Raw genomic sequence first — 25,513 nt, 5'->3', positions numbered from 1 at the left:
ACGTATAGATGAATAAAATGCATTTATTAAATTTGAATGTTGGCACGCACAAGAATTGATAATTCAACTAAAAGGTTAAGGTGCTGCTTTGACCTTCAGTGTCTCTAATATTTAAGACAGTATTGCTTGGTGGAAAGAACACATGTTCTTTTTTCGGACTACCTGGAATCAAATCCTGACTCTACTCATTATTAGCATGGGGGTTTATTTATGCTTTATAATTTATTTAAAATTCTTACCTTGGTTACTTCATTGCTAAAATATAGGTAATAAAATTATATACCTCATAGAGTTTGAGAATGTTTAAACCAGAGTATCAATAAATATTAACCTTTATTCATCTTATTAATTTTTTGGCCTCTCGGATACATAAAATTGTGGAATTACTCCAAGGAGGAACATGAATCAATGGAGAACAATGTTGTTTACAGCTTATCTATGCTGTAAGGTGTTTTTTAGAGTCCCATTAAGATTTTAAGGATTCATACAGAACTGGTGATATGATATGAATTTTAAACCTTTTCACACTGGAAACTGATTATACACAGTAGAAATTATGTAATCTGAATTGGTACAACTTGCTCTACATGTAAGTAAAAGGAGCCATATACCAAAATTTATTTTCCACTGACTTGAACAAAATAAGATTATATTGAATTAATAAATTGGGATTTTCATTCTTTCTTTCATATTTATACTCTTTCATATCAGGGTTTCTTGCACAAGTTTTAGATTTTTAATTCTGCTGGAAGCCGTATAGGCAGATTTAGTCAACTATATCTCTTCATCTGATAGACAGTTTTCCTTCCTTCCTTCCTTCCTTCCTTCCTTCCTTCCCTCCCTCCCTCCCTCCCTCCTTCCTTCCTTCCCCCTCCCTCTCTCCCTCCCTCCCTCCCTCTTTCTTTCTTTCTTTTCTTTCTTTCTTTCTTTCTTCTTTCTTTCTTTCTTTCTCTTTCTCCTTCCTTCCTCTCTCTCTCTTTCTTTCTTTCTTCTCTTTTCTTTCTTTTTGAGACATAGTCTTGCTCTGTCACTGTGTTGCCCAACCTGGAGTGCAGTGGCACGATCTTGGCTCACTGCAACCTCTGCCTCCTGGGTTCAAGTGATTCTTGTGCTTCAGCTACCCAAGTAGCTGGAATTAGAGGTGTGCGCCATCATGCTCAGCTTATTTTTGTGTTTCTAGTAGAGACAGAGTTTCATTATGTTGGTCAGGCTGGTCTCAAACTCCTGGCCTCAAGTGCCTCTCCTGCCTTGGCCTCCCAAAGTGCTGGGATTACAGGCGTGAACCACCATGCCCGGACTGATAGAGAATTTTCTAAAGAGACAAACTATGCTAAGAAGATGCATATTATCCACAACTAAGCAATATTATTTTATTTATTTAAAATACACTTTATATGATACAACATATATGCTTATTGTAAAAATTGCTCACCCAATAAACGAACAAATGAAGTAAATTGGAAGTCTTGTTTGTTCTCCTCCTCCCACAAATCCTGACATTTTGATATGCCTTCTTCTAGACCTTCTTCTAACATATATACATAAATAATATGCTATTAAACCATATAATGTGTTATATTATCAACATTGCTCCAGGCCGGGCGCAGTGGCTCATGCCTGTAATCCCAGCACTTTGGGAGGCCGAGGTGGGCAGATCACCTGAGGTTGGGAGTTTGAGACCAGCCTGGCCAACACGATGAAAACCCATCTCTACTAAAAATACAAAAATTAGTGAGGCGTGGTGGCTCACTTCTATAGTCCCAGCTCCTTGGGAAGCTGAGGCAACAGAATCGCTTGAAACTGGGAGGTGGAGGTTGCAGTGAGCTGAGATTACGCCACTGCACTCCAGCCTGGCTGACAGAGCAAGACTCTATCTCAATAAACCTCCCAAAAACCAAAAAAAAAACATTGCTCCATTTAAACTTAACACATTGTAGACATCTGACTATAAGTGTAAATGCTGACCTAGCTCATTAATCACCCATTTTGCCTATTTAGAATGTTTAGAATAATAAAGGGCATAAGGAGTATAGATTGTTTCATGGCGATGTTAAGGTTCCTTTCTTTCGATAATATTTTAGGAGTTGATTCTAACTATTCAAATGACTACCTGGAATCATAGCTGTTTAAATATGCCATTATAGCCGGGCACAGTGGCTCACGCCTGTAATCCCACCACTTTGGAAGGCCAAGGTGGGTGGATCATGAGGTCAAGAGATCGAGATCATCCTGGTCAGCATGGTGAAACCCCATCTCAACTAAAAATACAAAAATTAGCTGGGTGTGGTGGTGTGCACCTGTAGTCCCAGCTAATTGGGAGGCTGGGACAGGAGAATCACTTGAACCCAGGAGGCGGAAGTTGCAGTGAGCCGAGATCATGACTTTGCACTCCATGCTCCAGCCTGGCAGCAGAGCGAGACTCCATCTCATAAACAAACAAACAAACAAAAATATGCCATTATAATAAATTTATCCTAGGGATATTATACTTTTTAAAATAAGAAGTAGCTATGGGCATATACATCATATTACTTAAAAAACGACAAAGGGGTAATTGGATTACAGATTACCTGACTTGGTAATAAATTAAAAACACTAATTTCCATCCTCCCCAATTTCTGAATATTTACTGAGCTGCTAACCTATATTTACACTTCTATGTTTCTCCATGCCTTTTTATTTCTCCTGGACCTCCTTGGGTGTGTGTTGGAGGAGGAAAAGTGGAATGCCTCTGCATTCTGCATGTTAAGTAATGTGTTTTATTTTTTACAAAACACTTCCACACTCTGCTCCCCCTTAATTTCCACTCATTTAGCATCCCAATATTTTTCCTGACTGTCTTAATCTTCATTCCTGAGAATTTAGTTGAGTCCAATGTCCCTCCAACTGGATACCAGTTTTATTCCTCTTCAGCTAAAGGAATAAGGAGAAAAATGTACTGGACAGCATAGCTAATCGAAGTAAGAATATGATAGGCAATTTTTTTTTTTTTTTTTTTTGTGTGGAGACAGAGTTTCACTATGTTACCCAGGCTGGTCTCAAACTTCTGAGCTCAAGTGATCTGCCCACCTTAGCTTCCCAAAGTGCTGGGATTACAGGCATGAGCCACTGCACCTGTATATGATGGACTCTTAAATAATAGGGTTGAACTAGATGATAGTGTAGGTTCCTTTGAGCCTGAGATGGTCTTATTTCCACTTTATGTAATCTTCTTTCCATTGGTGCTTTTCTACACATTTATTTAGTGGCATAATGGACTACAGTGGTATGATATTATACAAATCTCAAAAAGGTCTTGTGGTAACTGAGATGATGTCTAGCATGGTGGTCTCTTTCCTGCACTCCCCTTTAAATATTGGTCTTCTTGCTTATAATCCTGAATAGGACATTTCATGTTCTGTTTTCCTATTTGCATTTTGAGAAGATATTGTAAAAGTACATTTGGACTAGTCTTTTCTGGCTCATTGATAATTTACAATATCTATCTCTACCTTTAGCCTTTGTATTCTTATGTGAAAGATATATAATGTGTACATTAAGTAGGGCAAGGGGAGAAATGTACCTTGAAGCAGTTGAGTTCTAGGTCAAGGTCTGTAGGGGAAAACACGTTTTTCTGTCAATGTAATGAGTCAGTCATCTTGGGTATGCTCAGGAAAGGAAGCTAATAAGTTACACAATGAACTGTGATTACTAGTTAATCGGTTTAGCATATTTATTCCTTAATTTAATTCAACTCAAGGGGCACCTCATTCTCAAGCATTCTACGGCTTTCTAGTGCTCCAAAGAACACGATTCCTGAATTCATCTTATCGATTTACAATTTATCATTGTTTGAATTTCATTAAATGCTTAATTTTCCTGGGAGGAATGGAAACATCCCAAATTGCTCTCATACGGCAAACATCTTTTCTGTGCATTACATTTCCAACGTACTCCACACGAATTGATAATTATTTTTTTACTTTTGCCTTTAGGGAAGAAAATGTGTTTGTAAGACACCAAGAACCACCACATTTGACCTTGTAAAAACATAAGGCCAGAATTTAGAAATATAGGACTGGGCCCCAGGTTCTCAGGGCATTTGAGAGCAAGGTCCACTCTGGGCTCCAGTTGCACGGTTTCACTATGGTTTGGTCTGGCATATGCATTCCTTCTGCTAGCCACTCACAGGACTACTGAGTTGCACACCGTCTCTGCCTGCCCCTCACTCCTCTGTGCACAGCTGTCTCCCACATATTCTTCAAAGCTCTTTTCAGTTGTGACTGGTAAGGGGGTAGTTTTTTACTTTATATTCTTTTTTTTTTTCTTTTTCTTTGAGACGGAGTCTCACTCTGTTGCCCAGGCTGGAGTACAGTGGTGGGATCTCGGCTCACTGCAACCCCCACCTCCCGGGTTCAAGTGATTCTCTTGCCTCAGCTTCCCGAGTAGCTGGGATTACAGGCACGTGCCACCACGCCTGGCTAATTTTTGTATTTTTAGTAGAGATGAGTTTTCACCATGTTGGCCAGGCTGGTCTCGAACTCCTGACCTCAGGTGATCCACCCGCCTAGGCCTTCCAAAGTGCTGGGATTAAAGGTGTAAGCCCCCACACCCAGCCTACTTTATATTCTTTACATTTTTAAGTTTTTTTTTTTTCAGCAAGAATGCGTTACTTTTACAGTAAAAATGAAAATTAAAAGAATGGAAAAAAGTAAAACAAACAAACAAACAAACAAACAAACAAAAAACCCTCCAACCCTCTGCTTGGTTGTCTCCTGCTCTGTGATGTTTTTTCCAACCAGTTTCCAAATCCTCTTTCCCCTTCATCCATGTTACTCACGCTTAGCTCCTTCTTCCGTGAACTCCTCTGAACTCTTATCATTCATTTTAAGCTGAGGCCTTATTCCATACAGTGCAGTCATTATATGTTCACTTATCTATTGTTCTCATTAGATTACAAGCTCTGCAAGAGCAGGATGTTTAAAAATTTCTAACATCTATCTTAGTACCTGGCACATCATAGATGCTCAGCAAATTCCCTTGAATAATGAATGAAAAAGAACATGACCCTCCTCTGAAGAGAAAGGGAGATGACAGTGCCATCAAAAAGCCATTGCCAGTCATTTCTGGCCCCTCTGGCTCTTGGGAACAGTCATAGAACACACCCATCCCAGCAGACCTCAGCCTGGCTTCCTGCAATTGCCTCCTTGGCATTGCCCTGTAAGGTTGTGCTCAGGAGGGACTGGCGAGCCCATCCTCATTTCCTCTCCTTTACCTGAGTGCAGTACTGCTTTTCAAGCCTCTGGCTCTCCTTTTGTTTCTGGCAGGTCAGCGACACCACAGACACAATGGTGCTGTTGTAGTTCTCTTGGGAAGATGTCCAGGACATCAAGGCAGTGGTTGAGCTTAAAACGTGGACACTCACGTGCTGCGGCTTCTCGGTCAGTTCTTCAATCCACTCTCCTGAAGGACCTGCACATTTCAAATTGGAACACAGGGGAGGCTGCACGTTACACTGATTGAGATAAAAGATTCTGGTTTAAAAAATCATGTTTTCTTTTTGCCCTTACAATGAGATTCAAAGAAAGATTGGCGGTCGGACTGGCAACTCTTCAGGTCTTCTGCCCAGCTGCAACCCTCTACTCCTTGACCTCACCTTGATCTAAACAGCAGCCTCGGCAATAACAGCAGAAACAAAAGCGCCACTTCAATCATCGTGTGCATGTGAGAGTATTCTGGTAAATTCTTCACCAGAGAAAACTTACTTCTCTTTTAACAAAGAGTGAGCGTGGCAGTGTGGCATTTCATCAGGGTTTATTATTCCTTTGCTACTAGGATCTTTGATCTCTAGGAATAATTACTTTGAGATTCAAATCAGCCTCGACTACTATCTTGTGCAAACATTTGAATTTGGCAACAGTGAGAACGAAAAGGCAGGCTGTGATTATATTAGAGAAGAAACACACAACAGGCTGGCTCAATTAAAGAAGCTGGCTAAAACCTGGGTGATAATTTGAGGAACACAACAGGATCCTTACCATAAAATGTCTCCATAGAAGTGCCCATCCTTAGCTTTGTTCTCTTATGTTCCTAAAGTGGTTCTTAACACAGTGCCTGACACCTAGTAAGGACTCAAGACATCTTAAGGTGATTACTATCTACAGAAATTCCCTGCTGAAATGCAAATGTGAAACTTCCATTTATTTGCTTAGGATGCATTCTCAGCTCCTTAATTTGATGCTGTATTCCTAAGCTGAGACCCAGGAGAGGAAAAGGAGCAAGTGGCTCTACTGGGGAGGACAGACTAAGGTTTGGTGTAAATGGTGCAAGGGAAATGATAATACAAAATTATATTAATTATAGTAAAGAGATATGGAACCCATTGTGTATTTATGTTTGTTCCTGGCAGGTCAGTGACACCACAGACACAAGGATGCTACCGTAGTTCTCTTGGGAAGATGTCTAGGACATCACAGTAGTGGTTGAGCTTAAAACACGGACGCTCACATATAAACTGCTTTTCAGCATGTAAACTGTTTTTTAGCATATAACCTTCTTTAAGTTTTTACGTGTTACGTATTTCATTCCTTTATATTTATTTATTTATTTATTTATTTATTTTGAGATGGAGTCTCACTCTGTCACCCAGGCTGGAGTGCAGCCTTATCTAGGCTCACTGCAACCTCCACCTCCTGAGTTCAAGCGATTCTCCTGCCTCAGCCTCCCGAGTAGCTGGGATTACAGGTGCCCACCACTACGCCTGGCTAATATTTGTACTTTTAGTAGAGAGAAGTTTTCACCATGTTGGCCAGGCTAGTCTTGAACTCCTGACCTCAGGTGATCCGCCCGCCTTGTCCTCCCTAAGCGCTGGGGTTATAGGTGTGAGCCACCGTGCCTGGCCCCTTTAACTTTTATAACAAGCCAATGAAATAAGTACTTTTATTAAATCTCACTTTTCAGATGTGAAAACTGAGGTAGAGATAGAGTAAGTTGAGCTAGGATTCACACACAGGAAGTCTGATTCCAAAATCCATGCTCTCAACCCTGCATGAGACTTCCTGGAGCACTATGAAATAGTAAAAATTTGGAGATACTATAATTGCACTAAGACTCAGTTTGGTCATTATTAGTGGTGCAACTTTGGACAAATGAGTTAACCTCTCTGAATCTCAGTCATTGCATCTGTGAAATGGATAAATCATGGAATTTTAGAATTGAAGAGAACTTTAGAGATCCACTGCTTTATTTTGCTGATATGGTTTGGCTCCGTGTCCCCACTCAAATATCATCTCGAATTGTAATCCCCACTTGTCGAGGGAGGGACCTGATGGGAGGTAATTGGATCATGGAGGTGGTTTCCCCTATGCTGTTCTCAAGACAATGAGGGAGTTCTCATGAGATCTGATGGTTTAAAAGTGGCAGTTTCCCCTGCTCTCTCTCTCTGTCCTGCCACCCTCTGAATAAGGTGCTTGCTTCCCCTTCGTCTTCTGCCATGATTGTAAGTTTCCTGAGACCTCCCTGGCCATGCAGAACTGTGAGTCAATTAAACCTCTTTCCTTTGTAAATTACTCAGTCTCTAGTAGTTCTTTATAGTAGTGTAAATATGGACTAACACATTTGCTGATGAGGAAACTGAGGCCCAGAGATACAAACAAGCTGCCTGAAGTCATAGAGCTAGTAAGTGCTTGTGACCTAACCCAGACCTCCTGTCTCTTGAGTCATTGCTTTTGAAAATCTGATTAATTTACCTCATAAGGTTGTTGTTGGGATCAAATGAGATAATATGTGTTAGAGAACTACATAAACGTGAAGTGTTACTACTGTTCTGAAGAGTACTAGTGTAGTGGGGGCACAGAGGGCGAAGGTTGGAGTAAGCAAAACAAATTCAATTATTTAATAGTTTTACCTTATGACTGACTTGATAATCAACCCAAGGACATGCGTCATTGCAGGCTAAATGAAAATGGGTTTTGTTATCAAATATTCCTGAGTTATAATCTTAATTTTGACACTTGGGGAAGTCACTGAAATTTCTGCGATTCAGTATGTATTTTAATGTGAAAAATGGGGGTAATAAAAGTGTTTTCTTCATAAGGCTATTGGCAGTCTAGTGCAAATTCCTACCTGAATTCTCATCTCTGGGAAGGCATTCAAAGCTACATAAATGTAAATTATAATGCAACGACATAAACATATAATAAATTGTAATGTAACAGCTCAACACCAGAATATGTGAAACAGTTTGGTCAGGAAAAACAGGCTGCAAATATACTTTAGCTGGTGTGTGACTACATTATGCTGAGCAAACGTAAGCCACCCTAATTTTTGCTCATTTACTCAGTTAGGTGTAAGTATTTATGTCTGCGGTATCCATTTTTTAAGCCAAAGAAGTATACATGGTACATCTGAATAGCTCATTACCACAGAACAGAATCTCCTTAAAAAGTCATTATTTTAGCAACAGAGAAAAAACAAAACTTCTAGGAGCCTATATTTTTCTAGATAAATATTAAGATGCATCTCTTCAAAGTAATTGCATTTTTGAGCAATTCCGACATATTCTCAATGGCACTAGTCACTTTAGATACTCTAAGAATAGAGCAGAGTGCATGAAAGATATAAGTGGTTCCATAAATATTTCTTGAATGTACAAAAGAATGAATAAATATGCAAACAGTATAACTCCGGCCTGGGATTTTACAACTTGACATGAGAAGCAAGATGTACATAAAATAAATCTAGAAAAATACCACACACTAATAAGTTATGTGTTTTGTGCTGTCTACTATGAGACAGAATAGGAATTCAGAGAAGAGAAAAGTCAGAAAGACCAGAATTGTCGTGGAGTTTTCGTGGAGGCTGTTCACATGTGCGGTGGATCTGTACTGGTGCAGAAAGAAACTATTTGGTAAGTGAGGCATTTTTAGTCTTATGGGAAGAATGAAATACTCGACTTTGTCCTCTTTCTTAAGTAATCACATGTCCAAGGTCTCTCACACTTGAAAGACACACAAGGCAGTTGGGAATACCCTTTCTATGCATCTGATAAATCTTTAAGGCCTTTCTTTTGCCAGAGGTGACATTTTTGGGTTTTCTTTTAAGTAAAAATATTATATGGGATATTTTCAACATTTTTAAGCTGCTACATAAACTGAGCTCCTCTTCTACTCTCATCCATCCTTCAACGAAAGGTGGTATTTGCCTTTCCAGATGGCAATAGGATATGTGGTGGTTATCCTTTTCTGAAAGCAATTTTTATTCTTTGCCTTCTGGTTTTTCTTTCTACTTATCGGAGGCACATATAACTCCTGATAGGGTAGGTTACTGATTTTTGACCTCTATAATTCCAGTAAACATAGTCAGTTTAGCTAAACACGTTATAGAGGCAGGCACTGTTTTTGCAACCCTCAGAGGCTAGCTTTTGCTGTGCTGTTACCCTTATGGAATGGTAGAGGCCACCCTAGGACTTGACACTGGGACTTTCAGTTCGCTCTAGCTATGACTTTTTCCACCCGTTTTATGGAGACCATTGGGGTGTACCCACACTTGAATCTTTGTCTTTCTTTTGAGCCTCACAAGCTCAATACTCTAATGAGATTTTTCACAGTCCTATAATATCATTTCATTATGGGCTCAAACAGATGTCGTATTTCCCAAACTGTATGTCCACATCCTTGGAGGCTTTGTTATGGCGAATGTGAAAGGTCAGTTTAATAAATGTTCAATTATCACAATAGTAAAAAAATCCTCAAGTTAAACCCCTGGATAGGATTGCTACTATTAAACAAGCCTCCATTTCCTCTGCTATCCAAAGCTTGTGGATCTCAGCCTCTCCTGATCTTGAAGACTTCTCAACATCCCTAAGGTTTGTGAATAATTGACATCTGAGCATCATTAATCCCACCAGTTCCATTGTTCTAGCTCCCCAGTAAGTGTAAAATGATCTCTTTGTTACTTACTGATATAAAAGCTGAGTGATTTTGCTGACTGACTTTTTCGAGTTTCACAAGATCCTGAGGAACTAAAGGTTGTCACAGATAACTTATATTTCCCAGGTTCCTTCAGTTCTGCAACAAATTCATGTGCTTCTTCATCCAGCATCAAATATTCAGTAAAGTTCTCTAAATCATATATAAAAAAGAGAAGACACATGAATAGACACCTGGAAAGGCCCTGGGTATAGACAAGTCGATTAATGAAAAAAAATTAGGTATTTTAAATGCTCCCTCCTTTTGTCAAGTTCAATTACACCTCTAAACTAAAGGTAACATTAAAGAATAATAAATAAGAGTTCAGTATTTTTACAATCTTCCAAATAACAAAACTCAAATACGGCATTCAAATCAATAAAACTAGGGATGGGTCTACACTGTGTATCTTTATGTACTCCTACCCAAAAAAATTATGTGTACAAAATAGAAGTAGATAATCAGGAAAAGTTAACAATTGTTGGCTTTCTCATCACGAGGTAAGGGCTAAAAAATAACCAGGATCAAATATCTTGTAAGTTCTTTGTGGTAGTATTAACTATCCAGAAGTGCTTTAACATTTATTTAAAATACATCTAATTTTTAAGGTATATTTTCTGATGTACCCCTGAACTTAAAGTAAAATTAAAAAAATAATAATCATGGTAATATTTTTCCTTTATCCATTTGCTTTCAGATCTTCTTAAAGAAAGAATTATTTCACATTGCTTCACAGTCCATCCATCCTCTGCTGCTTATTACTTCATTTGAAGTCATTATCATCAGTTGGTGACTACAACAGCCTTCAAAAGAAGACATTGAGTCAGATAAATGCATAATAGAACCTTCATGAGAAGAGGCAGTAAAAAGTTTTTGTAATGACAAGATCCTATTTGCCATAGGAACATATTTAGGAACAGAAAAATAAATGATAGATTAAGGAAACTTTAAAAAAAATAGGAAATTCCAGGAAAATGACTTTTGACTCAAATAATTAAGAATTTTCATTTTATGTAATATTTGGGTATGGTTGAATGCTGTATCATCTTGTATAGAAGAATCCACAGATTTTGTATCTCATGCTATTAAGTAAAATAGGAGTAAACAATATGTCAGTATATGAGACTACATGGGCCTTAAACTCTCACCCTAAAAATAAGGCTATCACTGTAACTTCAAATTTTTACAAATTATAACCTCTGCCACTCAAACTACTAGATCAGAAAATGGAAAATGAAGTATATTACTGTAAAAACTAAACAAACAACAAATAACCATAAAAATCTACCAAACAACAATTGAGATAGGTATCATGACCCAAACTTGTTGAAAGTCATGGCTCTACTTTCCTAAGTTAGTGGCTAAAATATAAAGAATGAACCTCAGATGCTGAGTTAGTCAATGCAAAATATAATATAGTAGCTATATGGAAATGTCAGCAGCTGTGTATTTTCCATTTTACTATCAGCTTCTCTTTGGAAAACTGTGGTGCTTTTTCTAGAGGGGCGCACCCTAAAGGGAACAAGAGTGGCTGGTTAGCAGGACACATGCCTCATATTCTTGAGGAAGTAGTAATGTTTTCATAAGTATTACTTTGCTGCCATGTTTAAAAATTTGCATATGAGAAAACAGAAAACTTCTCTAGGATATGTTGTAATATTCTGGGATAGTTAGATCTTTAATTCAAAATATTTCCAAATATGATGTTTTCCTCATTGTTCTGAGACATGAGAAATAGCGGGCCGTCAAATGTATACAGTTGGCAGTTCTTACAACTTGTGAATCACCCAAACCTTCTGATTCTTATCCAGTCTATTCATTTGGGTTTTCTGCTCTCAGTCTGCATTGGATACTCAATTAAATTCTCCCCTTTCATTACCATTATTCTTTGACCAATAACTGTCTATGATCAGTCTTTCTAAACTCAAATTTAAAAACATTTCAATTCCCCTTCCTTTGTATCAGTTCTTATTTCCTCTGATTTCCTACTGCTTTACCTTCTCGTTCAATATGGATATGGAACCCATCAAAAGCAGTGGGTGGTTTGGGTGGTAACCAGGTCAATATCATTTGCACAGGGAAAAAGGAGAAAGAGCCTGATGTTGACTTCTCTGTCTCACTGAGTGTACTGTTATTTTCGTATTCCATGGGAAGTACGCTGACAAATTCATCTTCACTTTCAGGAGCTGCAGATGCACTGTCCCACCAATATGGCTGAGACGTAGTTTCATAGTCACTGCTATTAAAATCAGGCCAACCGGAAGAAATGTTGCCCGAGAGAATTTCAGGGGTTTCTTCTGTAAAATGGAAGAGTTTTTCTTTTCCTATTGTATCTTGTGATCTCATGAAGGATTCTTCTGGGAAATTGCCACTCTGTTCTTCCCAGTTGTTTTTGTTCAAGTTTACGATACGAACGGAAATATTTTGAGGTGGATAAGGGGCTGTAAGAGAGAGAATTTTCATTTTCAAGTAATTTTTAATTCAATTAGAGTGAATACTTAATCTCTTAATGAGTCAGGTACACAAGCAGATTTTTAAAAGTGGAATTTAATTTTACTTCTGATACACAGACAAATTTACATCAAGATAAGCTGTGTTTTTTTCCGTATACATACTTCTAACATTTTGTGGATGATGTATACCTATTAACATACCACTAGTCACACTTCAAATATATTAACTTGCAATATTATGCTTGTTGAAGTGGTAATTCAACCACTTCTAAAAGCAGAGTATATAAATATTTTTCAGTTTATCGTAATTCCACTTACAAAAAAATGTATCTCTGTTCCTGGATTTTTATTACAAAACAAAACAAAACAAAACAAGTATAGTGTACTTATAGCTATGAAGATGAAAATACTCCATGTGACATAGCTGCACCTACAAGAGTTGCATACATGTGTTGCCTTTAGAGATGTTAACACACATGTTAGAAATATAGCTTCACTCCTCACCTCTCTAAAATGAAACATATAAACTCAAAATGAGTTTACAAATTATGGAAGCACACTTTACTTACAGGGAGAAAATTATGAAGACGCACTGCGTAGTCTCTGCCTGTAACAGTTTCTACTTGTTCTTCAAATAGCAGTTCCATTATCACCTCTTCCATGAACCTTTTTGTTAATTTTTATTTTGAGACAGTATCTCTCTCTGTTGCCCAGGCTAGAGTGCAATGACGTGGCCTCGGCTCACTGCAACCTCCGCCTCCTGGGTTCAAGCAGTTCTCCTGCCTCAGTCTCCCGAGTAGCTGGGATTACAGGCACCAGCCACCAAGCCCGGCTAATATTTGTATTTTTAGTAGAGATGGGGTTTCACCACGTTGGCTAGGCTGGTCTCAAACTCCTGACCTCAGGTGATCCACCCGCCTCGGCCTCCTAAAGTGCTGGGATTACAGGCATGAGCCACCGCGCTAGGCCCCATGAGCTCCTAATAAAAATTTATCTCTCCTTCCTTTGTGTTGTTAAATAACTTTGTACCTCTGTTATAATATTTATCTCATTCTGCCTTGTGTTAGTGCCATTCATGTATTATGAGTACCAATTTTTGAGGACAAGGATCCTGTCTCATCAGTCTTTGTCTTCATGTCTCAGTACTGAGAACAACTTCCAGGTAGAAGGTGCTCAATTAATGTTTTTCTACTTACATTGAATAATGAAAAACATAAATAGAATCTTAACTGTTGACATTAGGTGAATTAGTGATTTAGCTGAAATAGTTTCCTGGTCTTAGACTAATGAATAAGAATCATGACATCTTAGAATTTCAAATTGTCAAGACCTTAGAAGTAATCTATCATAATCCCTTCCTGATGCTCATCAGAATGTCCTCTCCAGCATTCCTATTGAGTACTCAGGCATACTAGGCACATACGATTTTGCTTATATTGGTGATGGGTACTTAGTAGATATATGCTTATTTTATCCATTCATTATTCCATCCATCCATCCATCCATCCATCCATCCACCCATCCATCTATCCATCCATCCATGCAACTATCCATCCATCCTACAATAGTGCTTCATATTAGTGGTGCTACTAAAATCAAGCACCGCAAGTTTTAGATACATTTGAATTTCAATATTTTCCTTTAATAATCTGATAATCTGTACTAGAATGTCTTCACTCTGTTTTCTGCCATAGGGCCACTTGTCAGCAATAACTGATGTCTACTAGATCTGGGTAAGTTAGTTAATTATAACCTTTGGTAATAGTATAGTAGCTTTTTATTCAAAGATTAGAAATCTATGATTACATTGACATATTTTAGATTTTTCTTATGGAATATTTTGCCCAGTTCTTTTTATATTGATAGAAAATCTGTTTTAGGTTATTAAACATATATATTTTCTTTCTTTGCTCTGGATCAGAATATTTCTTAGGATAAAAAATAAATATACAGCAAAACATAACTGAATTATTTTTTTCACTGTATTTGATTCTTCAGGAGACTTACCAGTTCTGTGCTGTTTGGGTTTGTGACTGACACCACTGTACTCAACAAGGGTACTTTTATTAAAAGTTGCCTCAGATACCAGCTGAAAGGTGATATTACTATAACACATTCCTGGCAGCCAGTGATTAAATACTGTTTTTCCCTTAAAGAAATCTGTGAAGAGAAAATCAATTACATGAAAAATATGGTCTTCTAAACGTCACACACTTCTGGAAAGTTTGAAACAATTATGGCTAAACATTCACAAAATAATATTTCCTTCAACTACTGTTATGGTCAGTAATAAAGAGTTAGTAGAAGGCTAGAGATGAAACGTTGAATGTTTAGACTCAATCCTGAAGGGCTTTTTCTGACAAAATTCCTAAGGAGATCAAACACAATTGGAGTTAACCTTTTTATGATAGGAACTTTTGGGGTATGTATTAATTGAAGGAGATAATATAAAGAAATTGTAGAGGTTAAGTTTACACTGGCCATTTACTTTAAGATAAAAATCCAAGGTATTTTGCCACCTTATGACCTAAAAAAAGAGCAATTTTCCAAGAAAAGTTTTCATTTAGAAAAACTAGCCTAATTTAAAACTGGTTTATTTGCCAGTTTGCAGACAGAACCTGCCCCAAGAAAGAAATAATAAAAGTTTGGATTCCACTTAGAAAACTTTAAAGAGAATAACAATAAACTAAAAATCCAATCCAACTCAAAAGAAATGAGAGAACAAAACTAAAAGTACCACTTATTGAATTGAAATCTAAAAATAGTTTGAAAAAGTAATTGACTTAAGAATGGGATTATATTATTTTAAAATTTATGATTGTTAACAAAAGTTTCAGTAATTGCTTTTTAATGATTCATAAATATATTTGCATGTGATCTATAAACAAATAACTTTCCATTCATTAATTTGCAGATTATCTGTTTTCATTGTAAATAAAGAACATAATACTTTGTGGAATTTGTGTTTCTTTGATTTTTTCAAAGTTTAAAAAAACCAAATTCACTGCATATATTTCATTCATTCATTCATTCATTCATTTTGAGATGGGGCCTTGCTCTGTTGCCCAGGCTGGAGTGCAGTCATGTGATTTCGGCTCACTGCAACCTCTGCCTCCTGGGTTCAAGGGATTCTCCTGCCTCAGCCTCCTGAGTATCTGGGACTACAGGCGCCCGCCACCATGCCCGGCTACATTTTTTGTATGTTTTAGTAGAGACGGTGTTTCACCATGTTGGCCAGGCTGGTCTCAAACTCCTGAACGCAAGTGATCTGCCCACCTCGGCCTCCCAAACTGCTGGGATTACAGGCGTGAGCCACCACTCCCAGCCCCACTGCATATATTTTAAATAGTGTCTCAGAAAAACTAAATCCATTGAAGAAATGAGTGTGTAAAAGCAGCAAGTGAAAATGACATTTTCCTGGATGTCATGCTCTGTGTGCTTCAATACTTTCTCTTTCCACCAATACATGTTTCCAGTTACAGTCAGCCAACTCTGATACCATTACCTACCTCCCACCCCCACCCGATGTGTCCTGAGCGTATTCAAGTTCCATCACTAGGATTCACTCCCAAATGAAACTGAATGCCCTCTCTTCCCTCTCCCTCTAGCCCCTTCCACCCAGAGAAGTTGATTTTGTTCCTTTGAGTAATTTGAAATATTACTTCTCCTGGGCTCTTTTCTCTCCCTTCCCCTCAAGGTTCCCATCAAGCCAGTGAAAAAGCGAAACTAATTTCTGTATGTTAACGTATGCATTTAGCTGGTCATACAGCATTGCATTTGAGGATGTTGGATCATCTCCAAGTGAAACTTTGCAAAAGGCACCGCTCTGACTTCCCAGTCCCAGAAATGCCCATCTATCATACCCAGAAAGAAACGGTTACTTGTGCTTCTAAACTTAAGTCTGAATTTATTTCCTGCACCAGGCATGCTGCCTTAGGGAAGAGTAACATGTAAGTGACAATAATGAGAGTATTTCTCATGCTGAACACATGACACACGACTCTCAAGTAATGAACCAGATGTTCTAGGCTTCCTCATAACACGATTTTCATAAATCAATAATTATTTTTAATGGCTCATTTATAGGTCAAATAGTGAATTATAAAACCTCTTTGCAGTAAGAGAGAACATCATTTGGGAAAAGCTTTGTAAAAAGTGAGGGTCATCATTGATTCAGCTTTCCTTTTGCTGCTTACCTTTATATAGCATTGTCCGGAAGTCTTTACCTTCCCAGTAGCTAATGTTCACTCTTGTGAAAACGTTATATTTTTCTGGATAATGTATTTCAAACAGGACTCCTGTTTCAGGAGAAGGTTTATAGTCATATATGGAAACACTGGTTACAGGTAGAGGTTCTACAGAAGTGAAGTAAATGGAGAAAGGGAAAAGAAAGAGGAGAGAGAAAGGCCGATATCAATACTTGAATTAAGCAAGGATTACACCTACCAGAAATTCACACATATTTTCACTGTCTGTGGGCACTAAACTCCTCAGTAACCATGAATTGAATGTTCTTAGCAGTAATTAATAAAGTACATTTTATATGGTGCTTTCTGCTTTTTGAAGAACTTTTACATTTATTTTTCCTTTTGCAACAGTCCTGACATCTAGGAAGAGCAAATATTAATAACTCCATCCCACCTATAAATATAATGATGACTCACAGACTAAATTACTTGTCCAAGGTAATTTAACAAGTACATGACAGTCTGTATCTCCAGATTCCTAGTTTATTTTTCTTTTTCTCATGCAAAGGAAATTTGATATCAGTAACAGACCAGTAACAGAAAATAAATTTTGGCTCAGACCAATGATAGTTATATGATCATTTATTTCTTCCTGTGAACATAGCACTTATTTTTCCATATGAAGTATAAAATTTTAAACTGTCCAATGTTGTAAAACATATGTTTTGTGGTGTTTATCAAACCACTCTTTCTGTAGAAATTTAAAGAAAACATTTCTATTTTGCTTGAGTAGTTCATTCACTGGAAAACTTTAAAAATACTCATTTTTTAAAATCCATGATCGATATATGTCTGCCTCTCCTCCCCCTCCCACTCTCCTGCAAAATTCTTGTAAATAATGCATTTTGCACCTTTCTAAAGAAGCTATTAAACAGATTTTACCTGTATGAATTTTACTAAGAAGATATGTTAAATAATTTGGTTTGGGGTCACCTGTAATTCCAGCATTGTGGAAGGTCAAGGCGGGTGGATCACCTGAGGTCGGGAGTTTGAGACCAGCCTGACCAACATGGAGAAACCCTGTCTCTACTAAAAATAGAAAATTAGCCAGGTGTGGTGACATGCGCCTGTAATCCCAGCTACTGGGGAGGCTGAGGCAGGAGAATCACTTGAACCTGGGAGGCAGAGGTTGCCAAGAGCAGAGATCCCGCCATTGCACTCCAGCCTGGGCAACAAGAGTGAAATCTCAAAAAAAACAAAAAAAAAAACAAAAAAAGAAAAGAAAAATGAACATAAGTAAAATTTAAAAGCTGTTGGAACCCCAAAAGATGTGACTGTGATCTGAGTCACATATAGTTATAACTTTTGTTCTCAAATTACAGATTAACTCACTTCATTTTTCTTGTTCTGTGCAGTGACTAGAGGGAATTAAATGATGTCAGGGACAAAAATCTCCTGCCTTCTTAATTAATGACTCTTGTTGTAGATTAACTTCCCCCCTTTGTTGTCCTGCTTTGCTTAGGCTGGATGACAGAAAACCTATAAATAACTATTACACTCTGTGTAAAAAAATGTTAAATGTACCCTTCCCCAAAAAGAAACACTGCTTATAATCAATGAAATTTCTGTAACCAGGTGTCATCCTTATATGAATAATTTTTTTGTAATCCTGATAAAAATCTTCTCTGTTTCTGCCTATAGAAATGAGATCCCAATTTCACTACTTCAGAGCACTGACTGAATTCTTTTGGAGTTGGTGTTTCCAGGTGGTCCAGCCTCACACTTTGTGCTTGATAAAACTCTCTTTAAATGAGATTCTGACCCTTTTGATGATTTTAGGTTGACAGAAAAAAAAATTTTTGTTTCACAGTTTTAGAATTGAGAGAATTCTTGGACATCATCTATAGGCTGACCTAAAGAAATGTCCTTAGTTTAAACTTTACATTTAAAAAATTTCAATTTCAATAACATGAGAACTCCAAATTTGACTTAGTTCATTCAATAAATAACTATTGAGGATCTAGTATGTCTCAATCTGTAGCTGAATGTATTTTATTTTGTTGCTCAGGTTCTTAATCTATCTTTGCTTTTGACTTTAAGAAACCCAGAAATAATTGAAGCTACATGTTCATGCTTTGATTTTTCCTGGAGTTTTCTGAAAAACAGCATCTACAAAAAAGTTAGGAAGACCTTCAGACTCCGGTATATTTTATGATCTTGTCACTGTAGACTATGTGCTATAGTCTGGTTAAAAGATTTGAATTTTATCTTTGTCTCATCCCTAGTCTTCCTACATGAAGGTAACATTTCTGAATGAACTCACTAACTCACTTACGTACCATGTCAACCAATCAACCAACCAATCAACCAACCCTTGAAAACTCTGTTTTGAGTTCAAAACTCCCAAAGAAGTTTTGAACTGCTTCAAGTTCTTTTTTTCAACCCAGCCTAATTTACTAACCCATGGAGTCTACCAGATCCAGCTATTGATTCTGACCCTAAGAGAACTAAAATGAAAGGAGACAGAAAAAGTAGCCACGGAGCAGTAACTCCTTCACTGCTGCAGTCCTGTTTCACATCCTCATCAGGGTTTCTTCTACTGAAAAGAGAAGTTAGAAGGGCACTCAATCTTTCATGCCCTGAGGCACGAAGTCTGCACATCAAAGCCACGGTCAAACTTTGAAATTCAAGACAGACAGGAGGATTCGAGAACAGATATTTTATTTTCCAATTTTTTTCCTGCAACAAGCTACTTAAACTTTAAACTAAGAGAATGTCTTAAAATGCTTGCTTATATGTTTGTTTTATGTTTCCCTCAGCTTCAGTGTAAATGACCCAGGTCAGCAGTAAATCCTGTTGTTGTCTAAGCATCACTGAGGAGTATTCAATTCAAGAACTACTGTTTTTAGAAGAACTCAAACGTATAGTCTAAAAATATTTTACTATCTCTCCAGTGACTTCTCTCATTGTCTTTCTTTTTAGAAATTAAGTGGTGTGGTATGAACTAGAGCTATAGTTACTCACAGGTATTTCAGTGATGACAAGGTTAAATCCTAATCTAAGCTGATAGTCCTTGCCCTGTCAGTCACTCCATTGTACTTCCCTTTTTTTCTTATGACCAGCCTGGACTGGACAGAGAAATGGAGTTGTTGGACAAGGTGAATCACTTAATATCTTTGTTCATTACTTTCTTGTCCACAGATGTTTTAATTTTTCAAATAAATAAAGTATTAGAAAATATATTTGAAATTCCCCCCTGTAACTTACCCAAACCCCATTCTTTTCCCACCATGACCAGAAGTAAATTATTACTCTGAATCTGGTATTTATCTTCTCATGCATGTTTTTTAAACTTATATATTTGTAAGCATCCAACATTGTTTCATGTTTTAAATTATTATGTAAATTATCATAACTATCCTGCAGCTTGTTTTTATTGCCTAACATTGTTTTAAGATTTATCACTCTTGATACAAGAACGTCTAAAAATTTTATTATAGTGTCCGTTTTGCATCTATATAACCTACACAATATACCTGTTATTCTTTTAGTAGAGTAATTGCTTTTAATCATTCACTCTTACAAATAATGCTGCAATAAATGTTTGCGGCATGTCGCCTTAGGTTGAAAATCCTGAATAGAAGGGTCTACACATCATCTGTGTCAGATAGTCTAGCCTCAGAAAGTTTACTAATTAGATTAGAAATAGATTAGGGCAATTTACATATCTATTAGCAGTGTATGATAGTTCCTCTTTCTCCATATTATTTTCCAACTTTCGCTGATATCAGTCTTTTTAATTTTTGCCACTCTGAGGTGTGTGAAATGTTATCTCTTTGTTTTAATTTCCTGCTCATGGAGATTAATGATTTTTTCTTATGTTTTTTGGTCAATCAGCTTTCCTTTTCTTAGAATTGTTAAATTCTTTTGCCTGTTTTGGGGTTCTTTTTCCATCTTCTCCTGCTAATTTGTAACACAATCTTTGTCATATACCATATTCCCATTGTCATTTTTTAAAATTGTGTCCTGGACTTTCCTCTAGATTCACCTTTTTTCTTGCTGAAATCTATCTATTAACAGTTCTTTAACTCAGAGCTATAGGTGTTAAGTTCTCTAGGGTTTGTATATTAGAAGATTTCTTTATTTTATCTTTATTCTTAATGTGGTTTATTCTTGATGTATCTGGGTATAAAATTCTAGGTAGACAGGTATTTTCCTCAGTACTTTGAAGATGTTGTTTTTTTGTTTTCTTTCACCAGTTATTGCAGAAGGGAAGACTTCTGTCAGTGGAATAGTCATTCCTTTGTAGATACGTCGCTTTTTTTCTCTTGTACCTTTCAAGCTTATTTATCTATTTTCATTCAGCCTTAGTAATCTGATGATATATAATAACAATAATATAGCATTATATATTTAGGCATAGTTTTAGTTTTGAATTACTCTATTAGGTACTTAGTTGGAATGCTCTGTCAGTCTGTGAATTCATGTCATTCTTCAAGTCTTGGAAATTCTCATAATCATCTCTCCAAATATTGTGCCCACCATTCCCTCCTTCTTTTTCATTAATTCTTAAGCCTTCTTAGCTAGAGCCTCTCCCACTTCCATGCCTGTGAATTGCCTCACTGTGCTATATTGTGAGGCAAATTGCATGGTATTATCTTCCAATTTACTAGCTCTTTATAACTTTTATCAGTATAGAATTTGTCCTATCTACTGAAGCTTTTCAATTAGTAAACTTTAAACTTAATCAATCAAATTAATTTTACCTAGTTTGATGCATTAAATTTTAAATTAATTTAAATAATTATGTTTTCATTTATAAAAATTTTAATTTATTCATGTTTATTCTATATGTTTTTATTTTATTTCTGCAAATTTTTTTTGAGATAGGGTCTCATCATGTTGTCCAGCCTTGATTTGAACTCCTGGAATCAAGGGATCCTCCTGCCTCAGCCTCCTGATTAGGTGGAACTGTAGGCACAGCACTGCACTATTTCTGCCAATTTTTTTTTCCACTAATTCCCTGGTTTCAAAAACTGGAGGTGGTTCTTACATTTCTGTCCTTGAACATTATAAACATAATTAAATTTTTGATAAATTGCTATTTAAAATATAATCTGAACTGTTATCATTGTTTTGATATCTATCTTTTTTAGCATAAGTTCTTCATGTGTTTTGAGACACAGGCTCTGGGCTCATTTGATGCTTTTTCATCTCCCCATTTCTCTCTTATTATGCCTTCCCTTTAAAAATAATTAAGCCATTGCATCCTCTCAGCCCACCAAAGCACCCAGTCTACAGCAAGACATATGACATTATTTTGCCATTCTTAATATTGTGGATGATATAGTGGTTATCACTATAGATTCATTCACTGAGTCAGAGAGTAACTAGCCTTGGACCTTGGTAGTAAGATGAATATGTGTCTCCTGCATCCTCAGGTCTTTATGTATGTTTTTGTTTGTTTGTTTGTTTGTTTGTCAAACAGGAAGAATCTTTGCTGTAAGCAGAGAGGCTGGCTCTGTGCCCTGTCTAGCATGGAACATTTCAGTCCTTCTGACTATACTGGGGCCCAGACTCGACAGTGTCTTTTCCAGACCCAGAGCACAGAGGGCCCATTACTTCAGCCCATTTCCCTGCTTTGAGTTTTTATCTTGTTTCTGGTTCTTAGAGAACTATTGTGGCTTTGTGTCTGGAAATGTGCTTCTGCTTTTCTTTTTGCTTTGTGGTAGGAGCAAAAAGTGGATGACAAGAAGAATGGACTGCATTATTTTGACAAGAAATCCTAGCATAAGTTCCCAGTTTTTTCTTTCATAAAAAATGACATTTAGTGTGATTATTTTTTCCCTCATTAGGTGTCTCATATAATGAAAACTCATGTTCAAATTGAACAATATTTTATGCCCCTTAATTATCTTTGAATCATTCAAGAGAGATCATGAATAGGAAAGTTTTGAAAGTTCTGGATGTGACTATCTCAGAGAAGAGACAAGAAATACAAACAAATGTGGAGCACATATTGTTTAAAGAAAACAAAAGTAGCTATGTATTACTTATTAAATGCTAACTGCTGAGTTGCTTCTTTCTGAGATTGCTCTGTTTAGCTGGACTAAAGAATAAAAACTAAAGAAGCAATTGTGTTCGTGTTCAGTAACCTCTGATGTGACCAGCTGAAGAATGTGTCTCTTCTGGCACAGTTCTCTTGAGGGAGAGGATCTGGGATTAGACCCTCACTTCTGATGGCAGGCACAGGGAAAAGAGACTGGACTGAGGCCAGAGCTGCTGTTTGGTGCATAGATGATGATTTGAGACCTAACCTGGCATCTCAGCTACATCGAAGCAGGCCAGCGAGGTAGGTCTGGCAACACCAGCTGCCCACAGTCCAAGTGAGGTGGTGACCATCACATCCAGTACCTTAGTTCAAGTTCTCATCATTTCTTTCCTCGAACATTTCAACAACTTTCTAAATTATTCTCCCTGCCTCCATTCTCACCTTAATTTTCTTATTCATTTCTGCTCAAAATTTCAATGTCTGTAGGGTACTTGATATTCTCACTTTAGTCAGAATCTTTGTCCTAAACCAGTCACCTCCTTCTCACTGATATTTCCCTGCCCAATCTGTCTCAATCTCCTTCACTTCTGACACCTTGAGTAACTTTCTATTTAATGCCATTGATACTTCTTATATTGATCTATCCTATACTGCATGCTTTGTTAAGGAGCTTACTTTATATTATTTTATAATGCCCCCACCAAGTAGGCACTCTAATTATCCCAATATTACATATTATAATGATACGACAGATCAAGTGAGCAAACTACAGTCCATAAGGCCAAATCTGCCCTGCTACCTGTTTTTGTTTGACTTTTGAGCTAAGAAAGGCTTTTACATTTTTAGATGTTGTGCCTAAACAAAAGAATAGTATTTCATGGCACATGAAAATTATATAAAAAAATAAAATTTTGGTGTCTATAAAGTTTAATTATAATATAGCCATTATCATTTGTTTATGTATTGTGTGTGGCTGCTGTTGTTTGCAACAGCAGAGTTGTATAGTTGCAATATAGTCTGTATGGCCCTCAAAGCATAACACACTTATTATCTAAGCCTTCATAGAAAAAGTTTACTAACCCCTAGAATGAATTTTAGATTTGAAAACTAAGATTTAGAGAAAGTAATCATCTGCCTAAGGCTATACATATGATTGAACTACTACCCCAAATACTTGCTTGATAATTTTTCTATTCCAATGCAGGATTCAGGATCCCTTGGCTTGCAGCTCTGCTACAAGAGAGAGCTTTCCCCATTCAAATCCTATTATGTAATTTCTCCCTCATCACTTATAGGTTAAAGTCTAAATTCCTCTGCAAGGTACTTAAAGTTCTTCAACATTTCTAGCCACCTTTCTTGTTATTTTCTGGAACAGCTAACACTTGCCATCTTAACTTTCTGCAGTCATCAAGTGTGCCATGCTATGTATGCCTCCATTATTTGCATATACGATTCCATTTGACTCTGTAACACTTTCCTTTCTTCATTCTTGCGGCAAATTTTCCTTTATTTTTCAATGATTGTTTCTTCTGTGCTGCCTTCCCAGTGCTCCCTAGGAAGGCAAGGCAGTCTCTTTCACATAATTCTTTCACAGTGTCAGGGGCATTTGAACCAGGGCAACCCCATCTTGAATAGGGACTGGGTAAAATAAGGCTAAGACCTACTGGGGTGGACCTTGGTGATAAAACAGGCTGCAGTAAAGAAGCTGGCCAAACCCCACCAAAACCAAGATGGTGATGAGACTGACCTCTGGTTGTCCTCACTGGCTCACTATACGCTAATTATAATACATTAGCATGCTAAGAGACACCCACCAGTGCCATGACAGTTTACAAATGCCATGGTAATGTCAGGAAGTTACTCTACATGGTCTAAAAGGGGCATAAACGCTCAGTTCTGGGAATTGTCCACCCTTTTTGGAAAACTCATGAATAATCCATCCCCTTGTTAAGGATGTAATCAATCAATAAACATAAAAATGGGCAACCAGCAGTCCTTGGGCTGCTCTGCTTATGGAGTAGCCATTCTTTCATTCCTTTACTTTCTTAATGAACTTGCTTTTGCTTTGCAGTGTGCACTCGCCCTGAATTCTTTCTTGCGTGAGATCCAAGCACCCTCTTGGGGGTCTGGATTGTGACCCCTTTCTGGTTACAATAGCAGTTATCATATTATTTGTAATGGTTTTTATTTGTCTCTTCCACTATAGTATAACATCTTTGATTATGAGTATTTTTATCTATCTTTATTTCTTTGGTACCTAGGACATGGCACAGAGAATGTACCTGATAACTAAAATAAAAATTCATGAATTATTTTTATTTAGAATAGGACTGTATAGAATATTATATTTGTAGACTGTCTCTATGTGTATTCTTTAATGTGTACAGCCACTATCTGTAGAACTTCACTGAACATGACACAGCTGTGTGTATGTGACATTTCCTCAATTTCCAAGCAACTGATTCCAGGTATCCTTTTACCTGCTGAGAAACTACCCCTTCCCTCTGAAGGGCATGCAATATACTGAAGGTTCTCAATCAATTAAATATTAATGACATGTCACAGCCTAAGGGTTGTGAAATTCTTTTGAACAGGCCAAATGACTCTGCTGTGCCAAATTTATTCTTTGCCATGTTTTTCAGCTTTCTGTAAGAGTGACAGACTCAGAACAACTATAGTGAAATATCAAAGGACTGCCCTGGGGCCAATTGCTTTGTCATTGCTTATTTCATCAAGACAAGCATCTAACACACAATAAATGACTGCTACAAAGGTACTCTTTTATTCTCAGGAGAAATATGTCAACTCTGTGAGCAGATACTACAAATGTTTTCCAAACTTGTTTAAAAAGCTTTCAGTTAGAAAAATAAAGAT

The 25,513-nt window shown here is 37.2% G+C and overlaps 1 protein-coding gene across 2 annotated transcripts in view; it reads right to left on the bottom strand.

Moving 5' to 3' along the window:
- Window positions 1–25,513, bottom strand: part of PTPRO (protein tyrosine phosphatase receptor type O) — a 265,422-nt gene that overhangs the window by 83,387 nt on the left and 156,522 nt on the right. For both annotated transcript variants that reach the window (XM_016923013.4, XM_016923014.4), the window contains exons 3-7: window positions 16,597–16,755; window positions 14,408–14,560; window positions 11,945–12,388; window positions 9,939–10,100; window positions 5,255–5,451 (exon numbers count right to left, since the gene is read on the bottom strand). In XM_016923013.4, coding sequence (XP_016778502.3) covers window positions 5,255–5,451; window positions 9,939–10,100; window positions 11,945–12,388; window positions 14,408–14,560; window positions 16,597–16,755 — 1,115 coding nt within the window. The remainder of the gene's footprint in view (window positions 1–5,254; window positions 5,452–9,938; window positions 10,101–11,944; window positions 12,389–14,407; window positions 14,561–16,596; window positions 16,756–25,513) is intronic.

Source organism: Pan troglodytes, chromosome 10, assembly GCF_028858775.2.
Source record: "Pan troglodytes isolate AG18354 chromosome 10, NHGRI_mPanTro3-v2.0_pri, whole genome shotgun sequence".
Lineage (NCBI taxonomy): Eukaryota > Metazoa > Chordata > Mammalia > Primates > Hominidae > Pan > Pan troglodytes.
Note: the sequence above shows the minus strand (reverse complement) of the source record. Positions and strands in the feature narration are given on the sequence as shown.